Raw genomic sequence first — 15,551 nt, 5'->3', positions numbered from 1 at the left:
CGTGGGAAATTCTTCTCGAAAATGTCCCCCGCCCCCTAGTAAAAAGGTGCTGCATCTATCAATATAAAAATTCCGTTTTTCAGAGTTTCGGTTACTATTGAGCCACATCACTCCTTACTTTCAGTTCGTTACCAAGAACTGCTTGAATTGTCTGTTTGAACTCCGTGTAAATCGGCTTTGGAACGAGCTTTGGAACGGCTTTGGATATCCTGCTTTTGGCCAGGAGTTCAATATATGGTTAGGTGTAAATCATCTGACGCTTATCAAAGGATAATACGTGTAAAAAGGCTGGACACGTATCGGCACTCTCACTTTTTATTTCAAAGCACGTTATTCGGAAGAGCCACTCAAATAAGGAACTTGTGGAAGGTCGATTGATTTACAAAATGTTCATTCGGTTTTTCCATGCTCTTCTTACTGGTATAACAGTATAACAGTCGCTCTTTACGCTAAAGCTTTTCATTGTTTAAAAAAATAGAGCTGTGAGAAAGTCAAACTATAGCGTAAAGAGCGAGGCGTTGAGGAGGGGACAGCCCCTTTCATATACGGAATAATTTCTGTTCGTTTTAAGTTTTAAGGTCGTTCCTTACTTTCAGTTAAAAAAAAACTGTTTTTTTTTTACTTAATTTTTGAACGTTTTTGAATTAATCCAGTTTTTGATTTTGGCTCACCGTACATGAATAATAAAAAAAAAAATTTGAAGATTAATTTTACTTTTATTTGGTTAAATGAATTTCTCGAAAGCTGTTTAATTTTATTTACGAACGTTTTTATTAGTAATAAATATACGTAACTTACGAATCAACTTACGTAACGAACCTCTATATTCTTGTATTTTTAATACGTATATTAGAGGGTTCGCCCCCTAGTCAATACCTTGCTCTTTAAGCTAAAGTTCGAATTTTGTTCTAATTCTTTAAAAATGAACCCTTAATCACAAATGCCGTTGATTAGAATAAATAGCTCTTATGAAAGCACTAAATAATCTTTGGCTTAAAGAGCGAGGTATTGACTAGGGGATGAACCCAATCATATACGTAATGTTTTCTGTCGTTTTATGTTTTGATGTTGCTCCTTACTTACAGTTAAAAAACTTGTTTTTTTATATATAATTTCTGATCTTTTTTTAAATTATGCTGGGAAATCTGGCACCCTCTTCATAGCAATGTCCCTTCTCCCATGAAAACTTCCTTCATGGTAAGATCCTCCCACATAACCCCCGAACCACTCCCCCCCCCCACTACCAGAAAAAATCCCCTCTGAAAACGTCTGTATACTTCCCAATAGCCAATACTATATGTTAGCATTTGGTAAAGTTCATAACTTTCAGCCCTCCCCCCAGTGACTTTGGGAGATTAAGTCATCCTAAAAGATATGGTTATCATATTTTCGACCATGCTGAACAAAATGGCTATCTCAGAACTTTGATCGGGGGACTTCGAGGAAAAAATGAGCGTGGGAGGGGGCCTAGTTGCCCTTCATTTTTTTTGGTCACTTAAAAATGGCACTAGAACTTTTAATTTCCGTTCGAATGAGCCCTCCCACGATATTCTAGGACCACTGGATCGATACGATCACCCCTGGAAAAAAAAAAAAAAAAACAAACAGAACAAATAAACACACATCCGTGATCTTTCTTCCGGCAAAAAATACAAAATTCCACATTTTTGGAGATAGGAGCTTGAAACCTCCGCAGTAGGGTTCTCTGATACGCTGAATATGATGGTGTGATTTTCATTAAGGTTCTATAACTTTTAGGGGGTCTTTCCCCCTTTCTTCGAAAATCAGACAAATTTTCTCAGGCCTTTACTTTTGATAGGTAGGGCTAAACTTGATGAAACTTATATGTTTGAAATCAGCATTAAAATCTGATTCTTTTGATGTATCTATTGGTATCGAAATTCCGTTTATTACAGTTTCGGTTACCATTGAGCCGGGTCGCTCCTTACTTACAGTTCGTTACCACGAACTGTTTGATAATTCATCGACCACCCCATTTCAAGCCAACATTTGTTTAAACTGTACTAAAAAAAACTTCAAACCTGCAAAGTTAATGCTTATCTGTTTTAATTTGGGAGCATTCTATAATTAATTACCCAAATATAACATCTACCTAGCAATTAACCAAAGTCCTTTTCGTCATAGGGGACCTCTCGACGATGGTACTAAAATTAAAAAAATTCAATAAAACTCTTTTTTAAAATTGTTGTTTCAATCATCTCCAAAAAAAAACTTTTTAAGTTTTGAAAAATTCAAAAACCTTTGTTATTAAAAAATTTTTCACCTTATCTTATAAAGGTTTTGTTGCGCATATCAAACCACTATCCATCAGTTAAACTTTAATCCACCAATTCAATCAACACGAATATGCATCAACTCTTAAGAACTTAAAAGTTGTTTATCATGGAACTAATATTTTTCTGGGAATATGTTACAAAATCGATGGGCCTATATATTTTGAAATTTATCCACCACCGCACGATTGAAATACCTCTTAAGCTTGAGGGCTTTTTAAATAGCTTTTTTATAGTTTTAAACTTAATTTACAATATTATAATTGACAATCAAATATTCGTCTAAAAATTCAAAACATCTTAAGAAAATTTTCCAGATTTGAGCTCCAGGATACTAACACATCAGGTACAAATATCTTCTCCAACCCCTCAACCGGTCCCATTTAGCCATAGGTTATACGTATGAATACCTAACTAAAAATGATAATTAACTAAATATAATACACAGCAAGCATCAATTAATCCTATTTCCTCCTTTTTTCTCAACGCTTTCTCCTGTGTAATACGAGGTATATTTTCACTTTTTTTTTCAGATATGATCTGATGATTTTCCGTATCAGTTTCATGTAATAACTAAATCTCTCAGCTTTTCACCTCGTGACAGCGGAATGGTGCCGAGAATGGTCCGCTGTCACTAGGTGAAGAGGTTCAATCCCGAGTGTCGCGAATCTAAGTGTCCCGGAAGCTAATAAAAATTATTAGCGAAGAAGATCGCTAATAATTTTTTGAAATATGGAAAACTGTGGTAAATTCAAATGTAGGCAATATATTCGTTTTGGTGTATAGGCTACACCTAGCTCTATGATTCTGCTTGGTAGTATTACACAATATCAATTATTTCTTCTCAGAGACAAACTACTCATATCCTGTATCCATGGACCAAGGTCCAATATCGTATGTTACAAGAACTTTTCGAATTGAATGTAAAATACAGTTTTTTTTTCTTTAAAAAACTATCTAAATTTGTGGTAAATTAAAAAAAAAAAAAAAAATAGGTAATATGTATGTGGTATATAGGCTACATTTAATTTTATGATCCTGCATGGTAATATTATATGTAACATCAGTAGTTTTTTGTTTTTTTTTTCATAGACGAACTACTTATCTCTCGTATCCAAATATCCCAAATAATCATCTTCAGTGTAGGAGACAAGTCACGCCCTCGAACAACTAGAACCAAGGAGGTATTGGGGATTTTTTTTTGCGGGGGGGGGGGGGGGAATACAAAAAAAAAAAATTTACAAAACGCAACAAAGATTTCTTTATTCACATTTTAGTTACTTTTTATGCAATTCGAATAAAAATTTCAGGGGTGGGACGTTCAAATCTGGTAATACCCCCCTCTGGACACAGTCTTGACAGGGACTTTAATTACATCATATAAGGAATTCCGATGCATAAAAGAACAATGTTTACAAGTGTTTGCGGGATAGATAGTATGAGCGTATGAGAAACACACCATCATATTCAGCGCATCAGAGAACCCTACTGCGGAAGTTTCAAGCTCCTATCTACAAAAATGTAGAATTTTGCATTTTTTGCCAGAAGAAAGGTCACGGATGCGTGTTTATTTGTTTGTTTGTTTTTTTTTTTCCCAGGGGTGATCGTATCGACCCAGTAGTCCTAAAATATCGTGGGAGAGCTCATTTGAGCGGAAATTCAAAGTTATAATGCCCATTTCGAGTTACCAAATAAATGAAGAGCATCTAGGTCCCCTCCAACGCTCATTTTTTTCCTAAAGCCACCCGATCAAAATTTTGAGACTGCCATTTTGTTCAGCATGGTCGAAAATATGATAACTATGTCTTTTAGGATGACTGAATCCCCCAAAGTCCCCGGGAGGAGGGCTGAAAGTTATGAACTTTACCCAATGTTAACATATAGTATTGGTTACTGGGAAGTATACAGACGTTTTCAGAGGGGATTTTTTGTGGTAGTGGGGGTGGTTCGGGGGTTATGTGGGAGGATCTTACCATGAAGGAAGTTTTCATGGGAGAAAATGGACATTGCTATGAAGGGGGTGCCGGATTTCCCAGCATTATTTAAAAAAAGATCAGAAATTATATATAAAAAAATCAAGTTTTTTAACTGAAAGTAAGGAGCAACATCAAAACTTAAAACGACAGAAAACATTACGTATATGATTGGGTTCATCCCCTAGTCAATACCTCGCTCTTTAAGCCAAATATTATTTAGTACTTTCATAAGAGCTATTTATTCTAATTAACGGCATTTGTGATTAAGGGGTCATTTTTAAAAAAATTGGAAAACAATTCAAACTTTAGCTTTAAGAGCAAGGTATTGATTAGGAGGCAAATCCACTAATATACGTATTAAAAATATATGGATAAAGAAGTTCATTACGTTAGTAAACTCATCAGTTACCTATATTTATTACTAATAAAAAAGTTCCTAAATAAAATTAAACAGGTTTCGAGAAAGCCATTTAACCAAATAAAAGTAAAATTAATATTCAATTTTTTTTTTAATTATTCATGTACGGTGGGTCAAAATCAAAACCTGCATTAAGTAAAAGACGTTTACCAATGCAATAAAAAAAAGTCAAGTTTTTTTTACCGAAAGTAAGGAACGACGTTAAGACTTAAAACGAACAGAAATTATTCCGTATATGAAAGAGGCAGTCCCCTCCTCAACGCCTCACTCCTTCCGCTTAAGTTTGACTTACTCACAACTCTATTTTTTTTAACAATGAAAAACTTCAGCGTAAAGAGCGACTGTTATACTGTTATACCAGTAAGAAGAGCATGGAAAAACCGAATGAACATTTTGTAAATCAATCGACCTTCCACAAGTTTCTTATTTGAGTGGCTCTTCCGAATAACGTGTTTTGAAATAAAAAGTGAGAGTGCCGATATGTGTCCAGCCTTTTTACACGTATTATCCTTTGATAAGCGTCAGATGATTTACACCTAACCATATATTGAATTCCCGGCCAAAGGCAGGATATCCAAAGCCGTTCCAAAGCTCGTTCCAAAGCCGATTTACACGGAGTTCAAACAGACAATTCAAGCAGTTCTTGGTAACGAACTGAAAGTAAGGAGTGATGTGGCTCAATAGTAACCGAAACTCTGAAAAACGGAATTTTTATATTGATAGATGCAGCACCTTTTTACTAGGGGGCGGGGGATATTTTCGAGAAGAATTTCCCACGGATTAGGATTTCCAGCATGATTTTGAAAATAATCAGAAATTAAAGTTTTTTTCAACGACATGTAGTTTTAGTTATAGTTTTTACATACTTTAACTGTATTGCTTTATGAACTATTTATGTTCTTTATGTTCTTTCAAAAAATAAATTTATAAATTTATAATAAATAAATTTCAAATTTATGTTCTTTAGAAAATAAACAAGGTGTAATCGTAAAAGACCAGAAATTTTTAGAAAAAGGACAGATAAGAAAACATTTCCCACGGATTAGGATTTCCAGCATGATTTTGGAAAACAATCAGAAATTAAAGTTTTTTTCAACGACATGTAGTTTTAGTTATAGTTTTTACATACTTTAACTGTAATGCTTTATGAACTATCATTAAAGCTTTCAAAATATATTCTTGGTTCTAACAGTTATTTTATGTATTAAAACCTGAAAATATAAAAAACTCTTGAAAAGTTTAATAGTAAAATAAGAAAATAAATACTGTGCTAAGAGACGGAAACAATGTTTGAATAGCTTCTTAATTGAGTTTTGGTTAATGTCGGATTCTCAGAACTGAAGATTTAACCCAGTAGAACCACTATCGACAAAAAATGAAATTTCCTACTTTCCTAGAGAAAGGTGTGCACACAAGTGACTATTTTTCTGGTAAGCATCTATGTCATCGAAGCTTGTTTTGGTACTTGTTAAGAAAGCTTGTTGGTACTTGTTTTTGGTATTTTATTGAAAATAGAAAAAAAAAATTCCCCTTCCCCTAATTTTCTTGATTTTACGCCACTGTCCAAATAATGCATCATTTGACAGTTTTCTCTTGGCTGCTTAAAAATTAAAAATTACAATGTTTAAAATTATAAATTTCAAAAATTGTCAAACATTAAAATTTTCAAATTTACGCTATTCATTCAGCGCTCGTCTGATGAACATCGCCTCAGGGAGCGTTGCTTGCAAGTGAAATACGAAATAGAATTTAGACTCTTGTGATAATATCTCTGGACTGTTATTTATATATGATTAAATAAAAAAAAACAAGTTTTTTAAACTGAAAGTAAGGAGCGACATTAAAACTTAAAACGAACAGAAATTATTCCGTATTTGAAAGGGGCTGTCCCCTCCTCAACGCCTCGCTCTTTACGCTAAAGTTTTTTATTGTTTTAAAAAATAAAGTTGTGAGACAGATTCAAACTTTAGCGTAAAGAGCGAGGCGTTGAGGAAGGGACAGCCCCTTTCATATACGGACTAATTTCTGGTCGGTTTAAGTGTTATTGTCGCTCCTTCCTTTCAGTTTAAAAAACTTGTTTTTTTTAATTAATTTCTGATCGTTTTTTAGTTAATGCAGCTTTTATTTTGGCTAATCGTCATTGAATAAGTAAACAAAATTTGCATAAAAATTTTACTTTTCTTTTGCTAAATGGATGTCTTTACAAATTAACTTACATAACTAATTTTTCTTCTGGCAAAAAATACAAAGTTGCAGATTTTTGCAGCTATGAGCTTTAAACCTATGTAATAGGGTTTTCTGATACGCTGAATCTGACGGTGTGATTTTCATTAAAATTCTTTCACTTGTAGGGGATGTTTCCGCCCTCTTTAAAAAATCGGTTAAATTTTCTCAGGCTCGTAGCCTTTGATGAGTAATACTAAACTTAATAAAATTTATATATTTAGAATTAGCATTATAAACACATTCTTTTGATACATTTATTGACATCAAAATTTTTAAAAGCTTTTAAAAGTTTCGATTACTATTGAGCCGTATCGCTTGTTTTTTTATTGTTTTTTTTTTATTACGTATATGTTATTACGTATATGAGGGGGTTATCCCCTTAGTCAATAACACGTTCTTTAAGTTAAAATTAAAAAAAAAATTTTGATTCACAAACCCCTGAATCACAAATGTCGTTTAATTAGAATAGATAGCTCTTTTGAAAGCACTAAAAAAACCTGTAGCATTAAGAGTGCGGTATTGACTTGGGGGAGAAAACCCCCTCATATACTTTATAATTTCTGTTCGTTTTAAGTTCTAATATTGCTTCTTACTTTCAGTTGAAAAAACTTGTTTTTTTTAATTTAATTTCTGATCGTTTTTTAAATAATTCTTGGAAATCCGGCGTCCTCTTCATAGAAATGTCCTTTACCCCAAAGAAACATTCTCCACGGAAAGATTCTCCAGAGTAACCCCCTCCTCTAGCCCCCCCCCTCCAGAAAAAAATCCTTCCTGAAAACTTCTGTATACTTCCCAATAACCAATACTATATGTAAACATTGGGTAAAGTTTATAACTTTCAGCCCTCCCCCTGGGGACTTTGGGGGATTAAGTCATCCTAAAAGAAATATTTATTATATTTTCGACCATGCTGAACAAAATGGCTGTCTCAAAATTTTGATCGGGTAACTTTGGAAAAAAAAAGCGTGGAGGGGTCCTAGTTGCCCTCCATTTTTTTGGTCACTTAAAAAGGGCACTAGAACTTTGAATTTCCGTTCTAATGAGCCCTCCTACGATATTTTAGGACCACTGGGTCGATACGATCACTCCTGGAAAAAAAATAAAATAAAAATAAACATGCATCCGTGATCTTTCTTCTGACAAAAAATGCAAAATTCCGCATTTTTGTGCATAGGAGCTTCATACCTCTACAGTAGGATTCTCTTATATGCTGAATGTGATGATGTGATTTTCATTAAGGTTCTATAACTTTTAGGGGGTCTTTCCCCCTTTTTTTGAAAATCAGCCAAATTTTCTCAGGCACGTAACATTTGATGGGTAGCACTAAACTTGATAAAAGTTATATATTTGAAATCAGCATTGAAATTTGATTCGTTTGATGTATCTATTGGTATCAAAAACCCGTTTTCTAGAGTTTCGGTTACCATTGAGCCGGGTCGCTCCTTAGTTACAGTTCGTTACCACGAACTGTTTGATAATTGATATTGTGTAATACTACCAAGCAGAATCATAGAGCTTGGTGTAGCCTATACACCAAAACGTATATATTGCCTACATTTGAATTTACCACAGTTTTCCATATTTCAAAAAATTATTAGCGATCTTCTTCGCTAATAATTTTTTTAGCTTCCGGGGCACTAAGATTCGCGACACTCGGGATTGAACCTCTTCACCTTGTGACAGCGGACTATTCTCGGCACCATTCCGCTGTCACGAGGTGAAAAGCTGAGAGATCTAGATATTACATGAAGTTAATACGGAAAATCATCAAATCATATCTGAAAAAAAAGTGAAAATATACCTCGTATTACACAGGAGAAAGCGTTGAGAAAAAAGGAGGAAATAGGATTAATTGATGCTTGCTGTGTATTATATTTAGTTAATTATCATTTTTAGTTAGGTATTCATATAACCTATGGCTAAATGGGACCGGTTGAGGGGTTGGAGAAGATATTTGTACCTGATGTGTTAGTATCCTGATGATCACCTGGTGATCAAATGTGGAAAATTTTCTGAAGATGTTTTGAATTTTTAGACGAATATTTGATTGTCAATTGTAATATTGCAAATTAGTTTAAAACTATAAAAAAGCTATTTAAAAAGCCCTCAAGCTTAAGAGGTATTTCAATCATGCGGTGGTGGATAAATTTCAAAATATATAGGCCCATCGATTTTGTAACATATTCCCAGAAAAATATTAGTTCCATGATAAACAACTTTTAAGTTCTTAAGAGTTGATGCATATTCGTGTTGATTGAATTGGTGGATTAAAGTTTAACTGATGGATAGTGGTTTGATATGCGCAACAAAACCTTTATAAAATAAGGTGAACAAATTTTTTAATAACAAAGGTTTTTTGAATTTTTCAAAACTTAAAAATTTTTTTTTTGAGATGATTGAAACAACAATTTTAAAAAAGAGTGTTTTATTAGATTTTTGTAATTTTAGTACCATCGTCGAGAGGTCCCCTATGACGACAAGGACTTTAGTTAATGACTAGGTAGATGTTATATTTGGGTAATTAATTTTAGAATGCTCCCAAATTAAAACAGATAAGCATTAACTTTTCAGGTTTTAAGTTTTTTTAGTACAGTTTAAAAAAAGTTTTGCTTGAAATGGGGTGGTTGATGAATTATTTTAGAAAAGAACTGTACAAAATACCAGTAAGAAGAGTGGAGAAGGTATTGAAACAGGGAAGTCTACGCATGGAAGAAACCGAATAACATTTTCTAAATCGATCGACCTTCCCCAAGTTCCTTATTTGGGTGGCTCTTCCGAATAATGTGTTTTGAAATAAAAAGTGAGAGTGCCGATATGTGTCCAGCCTTTTTACACGTATTATCCTTTGATAAGCGTCAGGTGAAACCTGCGCTACGCAGACCATTGGTCAGCACGCGATTTTTTTTTTTTTTTTTTTTTTTTTTATGAACCAGGCTCATAGCTTTTGATTGGTAACACTAAACTTGATGAATTTTATATATTTGGAATCAGCATAATAAGTTGGTTCTTTTGATGTATCTATTGGTATCAAAATTCCGTTTTTAGAGTCTCCATTACTATTTAGCCGAGTCGCTCCTTACTTACAGTTCGTTACCAAGAACTGTGATTCATCAGCTGCATTATAATAACATTTAAATTTATTAATTTAATTGTTTTTATCAAATTTAGTCATTTTTCATTTCTTTTTCATACTGGTTTTAGAAATAATTTCATTTATTCTTTTTCTTTTATTCTTTTTTTTTTTGACCTTTTTATCTTTTTTAGTAAGTTCCATAACTCTTTTTTTCAAATTTGTTTCTCAACAAGGCTCCCAGAAAACGGAACAAACCGTCTTCACCATCTTATTGGCATCATTTTGTGTCGTACCCGAAGCGGAAAAATAGAACGGTAGTAACGGTCTACACTACCCAGTTTTCCAGTTTCTGGTCCCGGTTTTTCAGAAAACGCCAAATGGAGACGCAGCTTAGAAGTTATAAATTCAAGCGCCAAATTCGAAATCGATGGGACTATCATAAGAAATTAAGCTGCCTAGTTATGGAATCTAAGGACTGGCAAGGACGCTCAAGGACGTAGGTGGTGGGTGCATGAAATCACATTCATTTGTTTTTTCCCTATGATTTACTATAATTTTCCTATTATTCCCTGTGTTGCGAGTGCCAAGTGCCAAAGTGAATCTCCCTCCATAAAACGTGATCTAATTTGTTCGACCCTTTTTTTCTGTACAGCCTTAGAAAGTGGATTTTTTTAGAAGCCAATTTTTGTGGATTTTTTAGAAATCAATTTTTTGTACAGCTTTTGTTTATGCAATGTCACTCAAAGTTATACCTAAAACTGTCCTTAGACAGCCCCATAAGTCTTCTTGTGAATACTTATTGGAATTGATTTTAATTTTATTCCAGTACGAACTTCCCACCTTTGACACTCCTGAATCTAACAACTTGAGGAAGTTCATTGATCTGTTGCAAAACGAAAAGAGCTATCCAGCAGCTGTACAAGTTTTTAGGTAAGAATAGGATTATTATTATTATACTTTTTTTCTTCTCATAAATACAAAAATTGAGCAGTAATTAATGCATAAAAAAATCAGATTAATTAAAGTATCAAACTCAAGATAACAAATGCGGCACATCACGTCACAAATAAACAACTAGAATAATGCATACAAATTTTAAATTTTGTTAATAAGAGGCAGTAAGTTTCTGTCACTCAAATGATTTTAGCTCTTTTTTTGCTAGTAGATCAAACTTATTCTTTACTACCTCAAGCGGGTCATTAGTAGCCAATCTATTGTTAGTTCGGTATTCGTTGATCTACCCCAGCTGTGGTACCATATTGTTGTTATACACACCCCATATTGTTGTTGTACACAACAATATGAATGAAACAAACTCTTGTTGCGCGGTTTCAGATCTATTTATGATATCTATTCTATATCTAATTTTTTTTGGAGGTTTTTTTTCAAAAAAAGAAATAGAAGTATTTCGCACTCACCTGAACAGAGTTAGAGCGAACAGTAACAGTCTTAAGGTCAGGAACATGAGTGATTAGTGTAAAATCAAGCGAGTCTTTAATGACGGTTAATGATCTATTCTATACATGCATACACATATTCTATATATACATACATACATACATGCATATTGTATCTATGCATACTTTTCAAGAATGTTATACGAGTGCTCAGAGGGACACCAAATAAAAATTTAACATATTTAAAATATATGTTATTTAATTAATATGTTAAAAAATATGTTATAAGCTAAAAACTTGTTGAGATTGCTGCCGAAGTTGCTTCGAGAAAGTCATCTGAATCAAATCCGCATTTATTATTTCCAGTATTGCAAATTTTGGTACTATTGATATTATGCGTGCTCTGCACAATCATCTACAGGAACTTACTTCTGAAGCGTGTTTAAGGCTGAGTCCTCCTTACCGTCTCATCCGGTTGATTTACGCAGTTTGATATTTGTATAGTTATTTATTTGTTTTTGTGGAGGGAATTTTGTTCCTTTTTCTTTCCTAAATAAATATATAAACAGCAAGAGAGAGAACCATCGACTGATAAAGTCTAGCTAATATGCTTTTTCTCATAGAGCCACACAGCTGAATAAGAGAACCAAAAGTTTTCGATTCTTAGCCTCTGATTAATTTATTATTAAATTTTTTTTTTTTATCAAACTTTGTTATTAAAAGACAATTTATAATTGATTAAATTATTATTATCTATTATTTATTGATTTTCTAGTAAATAATGGTTTATTATTAAATGAGGGGAAACTCCTTCAGCAGGTGAATACTGAACATTAAGGTACATCTTCGAATACAAAGTACGGAAAATCCAACCATTGCCGAAATCAACTTGGAGAGAGCCATGGGGATCACTTATAGCAAAGTATTGACATTTGGCATCGCTAATTTCCAAATATTTTCTCTTTAACTAATTCACTAAAATATTAAATTACCAATTTAACGACTAAGTTAAATAATGTCATCAGCATATTCAAAGTCTGCTATTTCAAAATTTCATCCATTTCATGGTTTTATCCTATGTTTTTGTTCTAGTTCACTGTTTTTTGCTTGATTTTGGTCTATTTTCCTTTTGTATTTCTTTACTCCACTTTTTTCTGTTGGTTATTACATAAATTATTATATAGATGTATAAATAAATTATTATATGCCTAATAACTATTTTCAACTGTTAAATAAATAAGTGAGGTTTTTAAGTAGCAAAGGAATCTTTCAAAGATAAATTGAGAGATAAATTCACTCTGCATTATTTGGAATTTATAAAGAAATATCTGGTGATGAATATGAAGTTATTAGTTTATTATTTTGGAAACACAAATTAGGAAAGCAAAACTTCCAGCTACCGATAATAGTGGTTTTGATCCATTCTACTGACTAATATACGATCAATCAATCAATCATTTTATTTGCTTCATCGTAATATTATAAAAGTAGCAGTGGCCTTGTCAACAAATATCAACATCAAATCAAAGTACTAAAAACAATAAACTATGTACAATAATTAAATGATTCGACAAAATATGATACAAATGAAGATAAGTAGCACTGACTTGAATTTGGTGCTGGTTGTTTCCGGACAACTTTGACAGCTAAGACTAAGGCTATTTAGTATATTTACTTAATATAGTGAAAACGTGGTATGTTTTTATTACTTAGTATAGTTGTACTGCACTTATACTATACTTTTAAACTAAATGAGTATAAAAATGTATGGAATGGTTGCCAAAGTCAGAATAAAGTCTTGATGAAGCTTGTCTTCTCCTGGCAAAAGGGGTTTTGGTGCCGAATTTTTTTGGTGCTGATTTTATTTGTATATAAGAAGGACTGTTATTTCTAAGTTTCAGTCATTTCATGGTCTTGAGTCATTTCAGTTTTTTTTTTTTTTTTTTTTATATTCTTTACTCCACTTTTGTCTTGTTGTTTATAGTGTGTTAAAAATAAATTATTATTACTACTAAAATAGTCGAATAGAACATTTTGCCTGAATACAACAAGGTGTTTTCAGTGCTGAAAAATAGGAATAATTTAAACCAAAACAATTATAAAAAGGAAGAAATGCAAAATCAAAAGAGAATAAAACAAAGAAATGAATATAAAGACGACAAACAGGTATACGGCCAGTAATTGAAAGCGAAGAGAAACATCAAAACTCCAACGAATATTTCGCCCGTATATAACAAGGCGTCTTCAGCCTAAAAAAAAGAAAAGAAATTAGAAGCTAAAAGTAAGAAATATATATAAACTAAAATAGCTAACATAAAATATTTAATATACAATTACTTACATTTACAATTTGCAGATACCTTCGTCAAACCACGAAAGTAATTCATTCAAAAGGGAATAAAAAAAGAAAATCAGTCCAGTATATACAATTACTACTCCGTGTAAAAACCACGGAAGTATTGTATAAAAACAAATCAATGAGTTGCTCCTCTCAACAACATAGCGTAATTAAGTCTTTCTGGACAATTCTTGTCGACTCCTCAGGATCTACAATCGATGAGACCAAGTCGTGAAAAAGAAGAGTGCTTCATCTGTCGACACAACAGAGAGTGTGTGTGTTTCATTCATATTTATGTCGAAAGTACAACGCTCGATTCATTGTCTGCAGACAGAAGTGTAATATTTGGAGGAAACGAAAGAGTTGCATGTTGTCTGTCTTTGTGAGGACATAAAAAATGTGTATTCTCTTTCTCTATCTTTGTTCCATTTCCTTGACAAAATAACCAATGAATCGGACACTATATTCGTAAGATCTATCGAGGCATTTTTGTCGACATACAAAGTTAGAATCGAACGAAGCTTTGGTATACACGACAACGTGTATACCATAAATGTAATATTAACATAAATGTAATAATGACATAAATGTAATATTTCTGAGGAAATGAAAGAATTACATGTTCTCTTTCTTTGTGAGGGCATGACAAAATGTTTTTTCTCTTTCTCTATTTTCTATCTCTTTCTCTATTTTATATAATACTATCATGTATTGTTTTTGCATTTTAAATGCATATGACTGTGACGTAATTTGCATGATTTTTTTTTCAAAATTAAGGCTCTAAAGTATAGTCAGCCGAGGGGTGCACGTCCTGCCCATGACCCATCGAAATATCGCCATGGCACACCGGTGGGGCCTACGCCACACGTTGGGAATCACGGATTTAGATGCTCAAATATGATATAGGTCATTTTCTTTATGTTTTTATGATAATGATTTGTCGCTTTGAATAAGTGGTAGCGCTGAGTTTTATTCCATAACTGTTTTAATGCTCTTTTTTTTCGGCCCTACTTCTAGGTTTTTTGTAAATTTCTTATTTATTTTTTTTCTAGGGATGAGGTACCCGAGAAGACCAGCTTTTTCAATCGGCTTGTTGAAGATAAGACAAAAATAGGAGTTTCTTATTTTGAATTTCTACAGCAGTTGAAAACGAAGGTGAAGTGAGCTAGGGGACTAACGGTGTACACTTAAATTTTGCTAGCTAATTTTACGGAGTAAATAATGGGATAGCATTCGATTGATATTCTTAATGATTTGATGATAAAGTCATTATTTCTTGTGGGAATTTCTTTTTTCGTATTACGCTACTGCATAATTTAGGATTATTAAGATATGTTATGATGCTTGACAGGGATGAACGTTGAGGCGAGGGCTCATGGACTCCCACTTTTTATCAAATGATTTGTTTTTTTAATATTCTCCCCCCCCCCCCCCCCACACACATAAAATTTTCGGTATAAGCCTAGAGAATTAACTGGAGAGAAAGAAACATGTTAGGAAAACAATTCTAACTTTATAATATGCAGAAAAATGATTGTTAACGCATTTTGCATACAGCTAACCTTTATCTTCACTTATTTGCGTGTTTTCTAAGAAATTCATCAATTTTTCGCAGAAACCTTTGTTTAATTTTGAAAAGTCTGCTAAATCAGCTCTGTTAACTCAAGATTCTGGCCGTTTTTCTGAAACAAAGCGCTATCTATATTTTTTTTTTCGTAGAATTGTCTTCAGTCAATACACTTTTCGTGAATTTTGTATTAGCGCTACTGCAATTACTTTAACGTCCTCTACAAACAAATTAGTAAAAGGGGCTCTGTTTCAGGGATGAT

General features: G+C 33.0%; 1 protein-coding gene across 1 annotated transcript in view; it reads left to right on the top strand.

Moving 5' to 3' along the window:
* Sec24AB (Protein transport protein Sec24AB) overlaps nt 1–15,165 on the top strand; it is a 98,764-nt gene extending 83,599 nt beyond the window's left edge. Inside the window, exons 10-11 of the mRNA XM_089088989.1 lie at nt 10,814–10,917; nt 14,775–15,165. Coding sequence (XP_088945115.1) covers nt 10,814–10,917; nt 14,775–14,886 — 216 coding nt within the window. The 3' untranslated portion in view covers nt 14,887–15,165. The remainder of the gene's footprint in view (nt 1–10,813; nt 10,918–14,774) is intronic.
* The last annotated feature ends 386 nt before the right edge of the window (nt 15,166–15,551 follow it).

Source organism: Artemia sp. Qi Xiang Cuo, chromosome 5 (assembly GCF_049724085.1).
Source record: "Artemia sp. Qi Xiang Cuo chromosome 5, ASM4972408v1, whole genome shotgun sequence".
NCBI classification, from domain to species: domain Eukaryota; kingdom Metazoa; phylum Arthropoda; class Branchiopoda; order Anostraca; family Artemiidae; genus Artemia; species Artemia sp. Qi Xiang Cuo.
The sequence above is the reverse complement of the archived record's forward strand: the minus strand, read 5'-3'. Positions and strand labels throughout refer to the sequence as shown.